Below are 12,450 nucleotides of genomic sequence, written 5' to 3'. Positions count from 1 at the left end.
CAACAATCAGCCAGAAACAGATTTAGGGGTTTCAGTGAACCATATGGTCAACCTGAATAAAAACTGTGAGATGGCAACCAAAATATTAATAGGTTTTTAAGACTGCATTAATAGAATTGTAATATTTAGAACTATGAATTTGAAATGTGCTCTGATCAATTAATCAATCAGCATTCATTTATTTAAACGCCTACTGAGTTGGATATTGGTACTAGTCCCTGGATACACAGACATAAAAAAAAAAAAAAAACAATCTCCACTTTCAAGAAGCCCATATCTGCATTATAATATTTAGTTGTGAGGACTACATTTTAGAAAAGACATCGACTAACTGGAATATGTCTAGAATGATGATTACAAAAGGTAAGAGGATTATAGACCATGCAGACTAAGCTTTGATTAAAGGGACTGGTAACATTCAGCCTAAAGAGGAAAAGAATTAAGGGGGGGAGGAGTATGATTGCTGTCATCAAATACATAAGGAATTTTCAAATGTGTCAGCTGGATTAGGTTTGTTTTATTTGACCATTTACTCCTCCAGTATTCTAAAGTTCTAAGTATGTGAAGGGCTAGCAGGTGGAAGGGGAATGACATTTATTCTGTTTGGTCCCAAAAGAAGAAGGGGGAGCAGGAAATAGAAATTGAAGGAATGCAGATTTTAGTTTACCATAAAGGAAAACTTCCACAAAGAGATAGTCCAAGTATGGACTGGGTTGCTTTAGGATGTCCTGGGTTCCCCTTTCCTGGATATCTTGAGGCACAGTACGGATGGCCTCTGGTCAGAAATACACTGGAAAGCACTGTTAAGCATGCAACTTGAATGCTTGCTCACTCTAAAACTGATTTTGTGAAAAAAGATATAAAAGGTTATTTTATTAATCTCATTTCCTATTTAATTAAGATTTAATATTGCATCTGTGGCATCTTTACACAAAGGCATCCATATTCTGCAAACTTTTAAGTAGCTGCAAGGTGGTGTAGTAAGAGAACCCTGGGCCTGCAGTCAAAAAGACTTGAGTTCAAATATGGCTTCTGACACTTAGTTGTGTGATCCAGGATAAGTCACCACTTGTATTTTACTTTTCTTATGTAGAAAGTAGAAATGATAATAGCACCTCCCAGTTATTGTGAATGAGGTTAAAGAGATAATGTATGTCACTTCGCAAATCTTAGAGCACCATATAAATGCTATTTATTATTATTATTATTATTAAACTTCCTTCAAGTTTTTCCATTAAATTCTAAGCAAAAGTGTTTTTGTAAACTTCTGAGCTGTAGAGAATGTACTCTGATTCTGTATTTTAGCATAAACTATTTTATAATTTTAAAACAATAAATTAAAGCCATACTCTACACTCTATTCATGGAATATCTGCTCATTTTCAGAGCCTTCTCAAAGCCAAGAAGAACAATAATGAAAAGATAATTATTAATATGAAGTCAACAGGAAATTATATATTAAAGTTACCATCCTGACTTGGTTCATTCTTTGACGTCTAAAAATACAAAACTTAAGTTAATGTTCCCAACTTAAAAAAAAAAAAAAGAAAAAGAAAAAAGTATTCCATTTGATTTGAAAACCACAACTCATTTTCTTTGTTGCTATATGATTAATGAACTTTCAAGAGTGTAATTTAGATGTATGGTGCAATGGATTAGTCGACTTTTATGAAAATTGTGTGTATAATCCTTACACAGAGTACTAAAATTGTGTCTAAGTCTATTTAAAAAGTTTTGTTCTTAAATAAGCCCATCAATTTAAACAATTAAAGATCAATCGAATAGTACTATTGTACTAAAGATATATACCTAAGAAAATGCCCACATATTAAATTTAACAGCTGCATGTTTAAAGATTGTTTATACTTACTCTTATAATGTAATAGCTTCAAATAGATTTAAGATTTCTGTGAAATTTGCCAATCAAGATGAAAGCCAGTTGTCATTATTAATTATAGAACAAACTATTTATTCCAAGTTTTAACAATGGTTTATAGAAGTTATTATGCAATATAACGAATACTGAAAATAAGAAACAACTTTTCATAGCTTTGTCATTTCCATTGTAGTTATTACACCACATGATTTTGTATGAAAACAAATGGGGTATTTTCACATCCTTCAAGAATCCATAAAGTATGTCTCAAAGTCCATATCCAAGTCTGAAACAAGAGCATTGACAAAATCTTCAACAGAGGGACACTTTTGAAGCATACCTGAAAAAAATGAAAGGAAAATGTTCACTAGGTAATCTATATTTTTATATATTTATGTAAAAATTCATGAAATTTTTAGCAATTAAATTATCATGTTAACAAAAATATCAAACTTAAGAGATTTTCCAGCCTTTTGAAATGAGAAGAAGAAAGAAAATAAGCATTAATATAATACTTACCACAGTACTATTAATATAGTACCTACTACTATGTCAGGCATTGTGCTTAGCATTTTACAAATTTTATCTCATTTGATCCTCACAACCCTGCAAGATAGATGCTAACATAGTCAATATTTTTATTTTCAGGAAAATGAAGTAAACGCAGGGAAATGCCCAAGATCACATAGTTAGTAAATAGCTAAAGTCCTGTTGGACTTCAAGACTCCTAAAAAAACCTAAAGAAAGACTTTAAATTCTCTGAAGATCATCATTTGTTTGGGTCTTCATGAATCTAGGCCCAGCCCACTGTACCATCATCTGCCTTTAACACAGCAAGGTGATGAACTTTTTCTTCTATTTTTGATTTACACTTTGCCACTTGGATTAGCATTTCTGACAAGAATACTTAAAGGCTCAAAGCTGGAATTCTACTGATGTTACTATTATATTTGGAAATAATGTAGTCTGCTAATATTACTATATACTTAGAGGTAGATTTAATAGATTTTTCAACTAAATTTTGCTAAATAGTTTATGATAGTCCATTCGTATCAGTTAGGCACTGATCTTGCCTTAAAAATTTTACAGAATCACTAATTTCCTTCTTTTAGATTGCAACTCACCAATAATTCAGTAAGTCTATAATTATCTTTTGCTAAAATCTTTCTTGCTATGTGATAAAAAAGATAGACATTCATGTAAGCATCATTCTCTGCCCTCATGGAGCTTAGAATAAATATAGGGATGTTTATCTCTAAACCACTTCTACACAAAGTAATACCTAAAAAGAAAAAGAAATAGAGTACTTACATAGTGCTTACTATGAGCCAGGCGGTGTGCTAAGCTTTTTATAAATATCCTGTTTGATATTCACAAGTACACTAGAGAAATTAAAAAAACTGAGTGCTATGTGAGGTGTGAGTGGGGAAAATTTTTTTCTGCCTGAGGGTAGATAGAGGGATGGGAGAAAGGAAGATTCACAAAAGATGGAACTATTATTTTCTATCTAATTTTATTCCACTCATCCTTTACAGAATGATTCAAGAAACCAACCTTGTTGCCACGCCCCAAATTCCAGAAAACCAAGAATACTTCAAGATTTGAACAAAATTATTACTGACATTAAACTTCAAAAGTAGATTATGTAACACAGCAAGCAACACTGTTACAAGAAAAAAGCTCATCTCTCACTTTTCTATTATGTACTGAAAATTTTGCAAGAATTGAAAGTAAATATGAAAAGATACTTCACTGAAAACTATCATCTAGTTTTCTCTTAAAAGTGAGCTGTACTCACTTGCTACTGAGGCAGACCATCCCGTTTAGATTTTAGAGTTATCCACAAATCTTCTTTTTGATCAAAGCTATAACTTAACTGGAAAACTAATTTCAGATACATTTAGAATTCCATTTCCTTGCAGTATAAATAATTTCTAGAGAAGTAAATTTGCTAGACCAGTCATGCTAGATCAGCTGTCATTGATGACTTAATGTTTTCCCTTTGAAATAGATAAAGGTATAAATAGTAAATTAACATATGTCCTTTGGATATGTAACCAGGTAAACTTGATCTGACTTTGAGGAAAAAAAGACTGGAATTTGGCACTTGGGTTAGTAGTAAATAAAAATACATTGTACTTTTTACAGAAAAAACATATTTTCTGTATAAAACATAATGGGGACATGATAGCATGTTATTTTTAGCTGTTGTACCATAACAAGACACATCAACTTGTTAGCCAGTTTTTCTTCCTTTTAATATCTGAAACATTTTTATGGTGAAATGACTAGTTACAGGAATTGTCATAAGTTAAATCTAGTTCATTCAGTGCTAACCCTTATTGTTAAGTATAACCCTAGTGTTTCTTTGAAGTGGCTCATTTTCAACTCACCAAACTGCCAATATAAATATGACCTTACTCTACCCTCTCCCACAGACACACCTAAGGCACCTCCTTCTCCAGTTCGACATCTTCAAACCATTCTTTTTTCTCAGAGAATGACAATAATAGCAGCACAATGAAAGAAAAATACTTTTGTTGTCAGCTTTTAATAAAGTCTGGCTAAAGCCAACTGGCTCAGCTTAATTGAGTTGATTCTGCATGTAATGTAATAGTTAAAGAAGATGGTTCAAAAAAAAAAAAGAGAAAGAAAGAAAGAAAAAGAAAGAAAGAAAGAAAGAAAGAAAGAAAGAAAGAAAGAAAGAAAGAAAGAAAGAAAGAAAGAAAGAAAGAAAAGGCATCAAGACTTGAGGCAATTAGGAGAATGTCCTTGCTCTGTTCTCACAGTATTCTGAATTTAATTAGATTTAAATGTGTTCAGCAAGTATCAACATGAGATTGGTAAATTAAAGACAGTTCATGAAACCCAATGCTTACAGACTATTAAAAATATGAAAAACAAAGTTGGTTTTTATGTGGGGATATGGTTAAAAGGAGTCTGTAGGCTCTGATTTTTAATTGTTGACAAAGTTCTTTTTGGCTTTGGAGCTTTATTAAACATGGAAGAAAAACTCAGAAATGATGCAGATGTTGGATTCCATAGTGAATAGAGCTGAAAAAAGATTTAACTATGTAAATCATTAAAAATAGGAAGAAGAAACTCCCTTTACTCTTAGTCCAGAGACCTGAAGAAAACTACTTTGCAAACATGCAGAGGCTTTTAATAGCAAGTATACAAAAAGGCAAAATTGGACTATAATTATCTTGAAATAATAACTCAAAAAGAAGAAAATACTATAATAAATGAGGATGGTTATTTATTTACCCAACACAGGGAAATAAACAGTATATAGGGCAAAGAAGTGGAGGATTTCCTCCATTTTCCCCCACATTTTACCTGAGAGGTAAGAGGACTAATCAAAAATTTTTGTGAATTAATACATTTTGTAATCTGTTCACTTTGTTCAAATTTTGCAATTTTCATAACTGTGGTGCTGGGCAAGTGGTCAAGAGCAGACCCAAACAAATAATGATATTCAAAGAATTTTAAGCCTTTCTTTAGGTTTTCCAAACTCTATCACATATCGTCTCTTTCTTTGTAACACATGTCAACATAGAGATTAAATTATAGAAAAGGGAATATGAGAACTTGACCCTTGAAAGACAGTTCATTTTTTAAATAGTTAATTTTTTTTTAATAAATTAGGAAATCAACCGATCCTCATTGTGTCATAAATATAAAAGTCAAGCTGGTTTTCAATGACATATGTACTTTTTCATTTTCTTTTTAAACTTCTTATATATGTCACAAAGACTTAATTACCATCGTTCATGCTAACACACACACCTTTCCAATTTTTAATTTCAGCTACTACCCAATTAAAACAATGTTAGAGAATTCATTCTACAAGTACCCAACAAAGAAGTATTTATAGGCCATGAAGGTTGGAAACAAAGGGAAAAGCCTTTGCTGAAAGAGAGTTCAAACTAGTATTAAAAAGAACTAGGTAGAATAGGACAACATTCAGAGAGGTACTTTTGGAAAAACATAAGTTGAGGGTGTTCTGGATTACACAGTACAGAGCCAGGCAGACAGTGGGAGCTCAACAAAGCTGTTGCTGCAGGGTTCTTGCTATGGCTTCAACTTGAACATTGGCAGGTATAAGAGTTGTACTTCAGATGTTTTCTGACTGCCCTCCAGGTATCTGTGCTAATGCTTCATTTACAGAAGTCCTTACATGTTCAAGGGTCTTCTAACTATGCATAATTCAATGCTATCATCAGGAAAATATTCTCTCCAACTCAGGATGAGGTTCAATATAGGTAACAAATTAAATATACTGTAAATTTCTAATGGTTTTTAATTTTGCTCTCTCCAATTCTGCAATATATAACAACACATTTATAAATATGAATTTGTTTAACTCTGAGTATGGGTGTGGATATACAACTGAAGCACAGTGTTTGGCAGTTGTCATATGTATGGTTCTGAAATCTCTGGAGCCTCAATAATGCCTGAATCCTGATAATGAATATGACTTATTCCCAGGTTTTACCAATTCTTGAAGTGAGAGAGATTAGAAAAACTAGGAAATATATTCTTTAGCTCAAAGGAAACAAATAAAGGAAATAAGACAGTTTTAGGACTACTCCAGATGAAGAATATTTTGATATCTAACATCATTTCAAGCCCTAAATTTAACAGTGAATTCCTTCCTGGGAACCAAATGGAAGTAGTTCAGTCAGATCAATGACCTCTGCTCAGATAAACATTGGTATCCCACTAATGACTATAATGAAAGGAAAAAAATTCAATTAAGCAAGGATTAATAAGCAGCTTGCTTAAGTACTGCATGAAGTGCTAAAGATATAAAGGGTAAAACAAAACAAAATAAAAATACCCAACCATTCTTCCCTTTAAAAAGTTTTATGGATGCTCTAATGGAAAACCTAGAGAGAAAAAATGGAATCAAGTCCAAATTCTAGTTCCTATTTGCGACTTGTTTATTTTTAAATTTTTTTCGACTAGTTGTTTAACAAGAGCAAATCACTCCTGGACTTTAGCTTCCTCATCTACAAAATAAAGAATATAACACTAGTATTAACTAGAAGTAATCCTGACAGGTGTTTATGAGGAAAACACTATATAGGGTGTCCCAAAAGTTTTAATGTAGTTTTAAGCTATTAAATCATCACATTAAAAGTGTTAAATTGAATTAAAGATCTTATATTAAAACTAAAGAAACACAGTTTTGATAAAAGCAAGGCTTAAACAACCTACAGGTCTAGAGAATACTTCAGGGCCTCAGTTGTATATCCAAATTTGTAACAAAAGGCTAAAATAAATTTATGATTACAATTCTTTCTTCCTTCCTTCTTTTTTGCTGAGGCAATTGGGGTTAAGTGACTTGTCCAGGGCCACACAGTTAGGAAGTGTTAAGTGTCTGAGGCCACATTTGAACTCAGGTCTTCCTGACTTTAGGGCTGGTGCTCTATCCACTGTGCCACGTAGCTGCCCCATATGATTACATTTCAATCAAACTTTAATAGTTTAGGATTGCACTAAGACTTAGGAAATTTGGGATGATTTTAAATACATGATTGGGTTGAAATTGAAAATTGAAATCACCAAAAACATTTTTTTATTCTCTCATTTACTCAATTTGTCTATTATGTTCCAGTTATAAGGATAATAACATTAACAGACATGATATTGGGAGTCATGTTGATGGAATATAGCTTCTAGAAGAAACAGCCCCTGACCTTAGGGGGCTTCTGTTCTAATTCTAAATCTTCTGGCTTTGGAATCTTATCCTAAAGTCCTCTAATGTAAGAATGCTATTGTTCTGACAATCTGTCAATGATTCTAAAGTCTTCTGGATTTTAAGATAGTCCTAGGTCTGCTGGTCAGTGATAACTAAATTCTTGTGACCACTCTTTAGTTCTACTCGTAGACCATAAAATTAGTCTATCAATAACATGATGAACTGGATAAATTTATCTCCTTGCTTCTGTTTCTTTATTAAATTCTCTTGGAATTTAGAACCCTTTAATTACAATAAACTTTGCTACTTGACTTGGAAATGGGTTCAAGCCTGCAAATTCTTTTGAGATACTTCACCACACCAGTTTGTAACCCGGAACCAAGAGGAAATGAAGTGCAGCTTCTTTTATGTTTTAATAGATAACATCTCTATCATATCAGTAGTGGCAAGTAAAATAGGGCATGTTTAGTTTAAATTAGTCAGTGAGAGATGATGGCTATCTTCAAATATACAAAGAGTTGTCAAGCAGAAGAATTAGATTCTATTTGACTCCAAAGGTAGATTTAGCTAATCATTGGTTAGCTCTAAGGAGGAATTTTTCAATAATGACAAATATCTCACAATGGAATGGTCTATCTGTTAAATAATAATTGTTTCCTATCACATAAAAGTGTTCAAAGATAAGATACAACTTTTTTGGGCAAGGGAAAGAGAAAGGACTGAGATAACCACTTGTTATGGAATAGTCTGAAGAGGTTGATTATATGATCTCTAAGGCCTCTTCTAATTCCTAGATTTTATGATTAACATGTAAGTAGAAGTTACACTGCTAAGATTTACACTGCTGTTTTATTCAATGAAACAGAAACTTGATACTACAAACAAAATAGGAAGCATTATCTTATCCTTATCCAAAACCATGGTATTTCTGGTAGCTGTAATATGATGTGAAGTTTTGGTTGTCACAATTCAAGTGACTTAAGGGAACTGGAAAAATGCCAGAATTAAAATATATGATCAAGAGGCTAGAACAGCTTCAGGATGAAAACAGGCTAAAATAATTAAGCCTCTTCAGCTTGGAAAAAAAAAAAAATGACAGCCAACAAGTAATATGATCTACGCTGATAAAATCATGAAGGGTGCAAACAACTCAATCAGAGATTTGCTCACCAGGTTCTAGGATACTAGAAAAAAGGATACAACTTTGGAAGCTTAAAGGAAGTAGTTTCAGTACAAAGAAAAGGATGTAGATTTTGATTGGAACTATTTTGGAAACAATATTGATTCTATTTAAAGATATACAACGGAAAACATATTACAAATGCCTCTTTCATATCACTATACTTATTGATGAGATTTATGGGTTTTACTGGTATAGGGAATTTGAAAAAGGAAACTATACCAAGAATACATCAATTTCTGGTCTTAATGGGCTTCCTGGAAGATTAAATGATATGCCCAGAGTCACAAAACCAGTACATTTCAGAGGCAAGACTTGAACCTGGGTCTTCCTGTCTCTGAAGGTTATCTACTAAACCATTCTGTCTCTTCATATGAAGTACATTTTTGTTTTTCCATCATTTCAGTCATGTGTGACTCTTCATAACCTTTTCTGAGGTTGTCTTGGCAAAAATACTGGAGTGATTTGTCATTAAAAAAATGCCATTCCAGCCATAAAATGAGTTGGAAAAAGCTCATTTTATAGATGAGGAAATTGAAATAAACAGGATTAAATAACTTGCCCAGGGTCACAAAACTATTAAATGTTTGAGGCCTGATTTGAATTCAGATTTTCCTGTCTTTAGGCTTGGGAACTCTCTCCACTAAGCGATCTAAATGGCCCACAAAATACACAGATGTAAAAAAAATTGGTTTTGGATAGATGAGTCCAATAAATGAAAGACTGCAGAAGGATCTCTTGTCTGAGCTGTAAAGGGAACTAGGGATTCCAGGAAGCTGATGAAGTAAAGAGAAAAAAATTTATACCTGTGGCAAAACCCCAGAGTTCGGGACAGAGCTGAGACAAAGAAAGTTCAGGCACTTGGCTGGGGTCAGCAGGAATCAAAGCAGGAATCAGAGTAGCAGCAGCTGCAGCAGCACCCAGTATAAAATGTAGCTGCATCTGAGACTGTGGAGTATGAACCTCCATGGGGCCTATTTGGTTCCACTTCTTGTTATTCAGTCTTCTGGCTCTTTACTTGTCTCAGGAATGTATCCCCGTAATTTCTGGCTCAAACTCCTGGCCTACTCCTTTGTGAGCAATGGGGGAACAACGATTTTGAAAACCAAAGCCGAAAAATATGTTAGTTTACTGGGGTATGATCATATATCACAATTTATGTGTCTTGTCTTGTAAATGATTTACAATAAGAAAGTACTTTCATTTCATCCTCACATCAGCTAGTGAGGTAGGCAGAGTATTATTATCTTCCCTTTACATACATGGGGAAATGGGTTCAGAGACAACATAACCTGATGTCCTGATCTTTCTTTACCATACATGAATAAAAAAATATTAATCACTACATTCAAATCATAATGTTAAGCATTGGGAAACAGATAAATAAGAAAGTCCCTCTTCAAAAAAGTTGATTGTACTGAAAAAAAAAAAAAACAGCTACAATCTTCCTAGATTCACTTTGGGTTATGAATTACCTCCATTATAGCCACCAATAAGAACAACAAAGTTATCAAAATCTTTAAAGAACACTTTATAAATTACAGAAGTTATACATGCCAAGCTAAGATCAGACAGATTTCAAATTGTATCTACAAAGACAAGCCAGGCAGTATGTAAAACTCTTAAGTGAATTTTATGAGATCAGTATTTTTATTCCAGATTGTATCACTCCCAAGCCTACGGCAATTATGTAGCTCATCTCTTCTTTGAAGTTTTTTCCTTATTTAAAATGCTGGTCACCCATACTTTAATTAAAAATAAGTTACCAACAATCTTCAATTATTGTAATAATTGGGAAAAATCAGATTATCTGCCTGAAAATGATATTCCTTTCCATGTAGATATTTTACTATCACAGCCTATCTAGACTGAGTTAAATTAATGCTGTTCTTAAGTAAAGCCATCTTGTGGCTGTTGGTTAAAATTTTCTTACTGAAAGTCAAAGGGAAGACTTGGACTTCTTAAAATGAATGGTGATTCTGCGTGCGTGCGTGTGTGTGTGTGTGTGTGTGTGTGTGTGTGTGTACACACATACACATGTTTACCATTTATATATTAGTTTATTTTAATTTCATTGTGGGATTGAGTAATTTCCATTTAAAATTACATTCTAGATTACAAAACATTATTCTTTTGAAGCTCAATGTCTTTCTTAAATAAACATACATACACACCCACACACTAAACATACACACCCTCTCAAAAAAATCAGTACATTTGTGAAAGGGAGGTCTTAACTTTGAGAACACAGGTGCTCTCTTCCATTTTATTCTTTCAAATAGCTCTGAGCTATTTCAAAGTCTATGCTAGGTAAATAACTAAACAAGCCAGAGATTCCATTTATTTGGCTATTATTCTATGTTGCCATTACTTGTAGTACTGAAACTGTGTTGTAATCCTGAAGCTACTCCAAGTGTAGGATTTAGTGTCATAATTGTACTATATATATATATATATATATATATATATATATATATATATATATATATATATATATATATATATATATATATATACATACACATATACACACATATATAGTAGAAAAATGTTTCCTCATCCAACAAAGAGGATACTTTGGTATTAAAATTTGCTGTGATGCTCTATTTAAGAGATAAAACCTTTCAGATTTGCCAACATGAAATCATCTAATTTAATCCAATTCATTTCAACCTAAAAAGTATTTACAAAGTAGCTCATTTGTCAAAGGAATTGTGCTAGTTGCAGCTGATACAAAAACAAACTAAAAAACCATTCCTTGATCTCAAGGAATTGACATTCTACTGGGGGGAAGTGCGTTAATATATTATGCAAACATTTAATTACAGACATATTAATTTGGAGAGGAGGGTAACAATTGGGGGAAATTAACTCCCCCAAGGAAGTGGTATCTGGGATGAACTTTGAAGTCCATTTTTTTTAGATGCACAGGTGAGGGGGAAGTGCATTTCAAGGATGGAGAAGACTATAAAAGCATCAAGGGATTAGATAAAATGCTGAGTAAGTTCAGGACCAAGTATATGAGTTTGGCTGGAGCTAAGAGTATGTGAATAAATAGGAAATGTGCACTAAGCATGGAAAGTTAGGCTGGGATATAATTATTTGAAGGGCTTTAAAAGATGTTATCTTGGAAGATCTAATTCAGTTCCAATTGATCAATGATGGACAGAATCAGCTACACCCAGAAAAGGAACACTGGGAAATGAATGTGGACGTCCCAGGTTATTTTTACCTTCTGAATCTAATTCTTCTTGTGTAATAAGAGAACTGTACAGATCTGCACACATATATTGTATCTAGGATATATTTTAACATGTTTAACATGTATAAGACTGCCTGCCATCTAGGGGAGGGGGTGGAGGGAGGGAAGGGAAAGTTGGAACAGAAGTGAGTACAAGGGACAATGTTGTAAAAAATTACCCATGCATATGTTCTATAATTAAAAAGATGTTATCTTGGTATGACTAAGAGCAAACTTTAAATTCATATTTATTCATGATAAAAAAAAAAAACCTTACCCAAGATTTTTGATTAATCTAAGACAGCAAGCATAATTTCTAGGAGATCATGGTCAAAAAGCACATATTATCTTGGAGAGCAAAGGAAAAAAAAGCATAATTGGGATGGCCAGATCATGGGACCAACAAGATGAATAACTAGAATTTTCTCCAGTCTCCTTTAATTTGG

The 12,450-nt window shown here is 33.0% G+C and overlaps 1 protein-coding gene and 1 long non-coding RNA gene across 4 annotated transcripts in view; one reads left to right on the top strand and one right to left on the bottom strand.

Moving 5' to 3' along the window:
- The window catches only part of LOC141563071 (uncharacterized), a 49,624-nt gene extending 45,069 nt beyond the window's left edge, over positions 1-4,555 (top strand). Inside the window, exons 4-5 of one of the 2 annotated variants that reach the window (XR_012488320.1) lie at positions 2,070-2,247; positions 3,412-4,555. This is a non-coding gene — a long non-coding RNA (uncharacterized LOC141563071). Of the gene's footprint in view, positions 1-2,049; positions 2,248-3,411 lie in introns of both variants that reach the window. The other variant, XR_012488319.1, reaches the window with a different exon arrangement.
- Positions 1,943-12,450, bottom strand: part of MIPEP (mitochondrial intermediate peptidase) — a 171,279-nt gene continuing 160,771 nt past the window's right edge. The window contains exon 19 of one of the 2 annotated variants that reach the window (XM_074303654.1): positions 1,943-2,216. In XM_074303654.1, coding sequence (XP_074159755.1) covers positions 2,122-2,216 — 95 coding nt within the window. In that variant the 3' untranslated portion in view covers positions 1,943-2,121. Of the gene's footprint in view, positions 2,217-9,597; positions 9,834-12,450 lie in introns of those variants that run through there. The other variant, XM_074303655.1, reaches the window with a different exon arrangement.

Source organism: Sminthopsis crassicaudata, chromosome 3 (genome assembly GCF_048593235.1).
Source record: "Sminthopsis crassicaudata isolate SCR6 chromosome 3, ASM4859323v1, whole genome shotgun sequence".
NCBI classification, from domain to species: Eukaryota; Metazoa; Chordata; class Mammalia; order Dasyuromorphia; family Dasyuridae; genus Sminthopsis; species Sminthopsis crassicaudata.
Note: the sequence above shows the minus strand (reverse complement) of the source record. Positions and strands in the feature narration are given on the sequence as shown.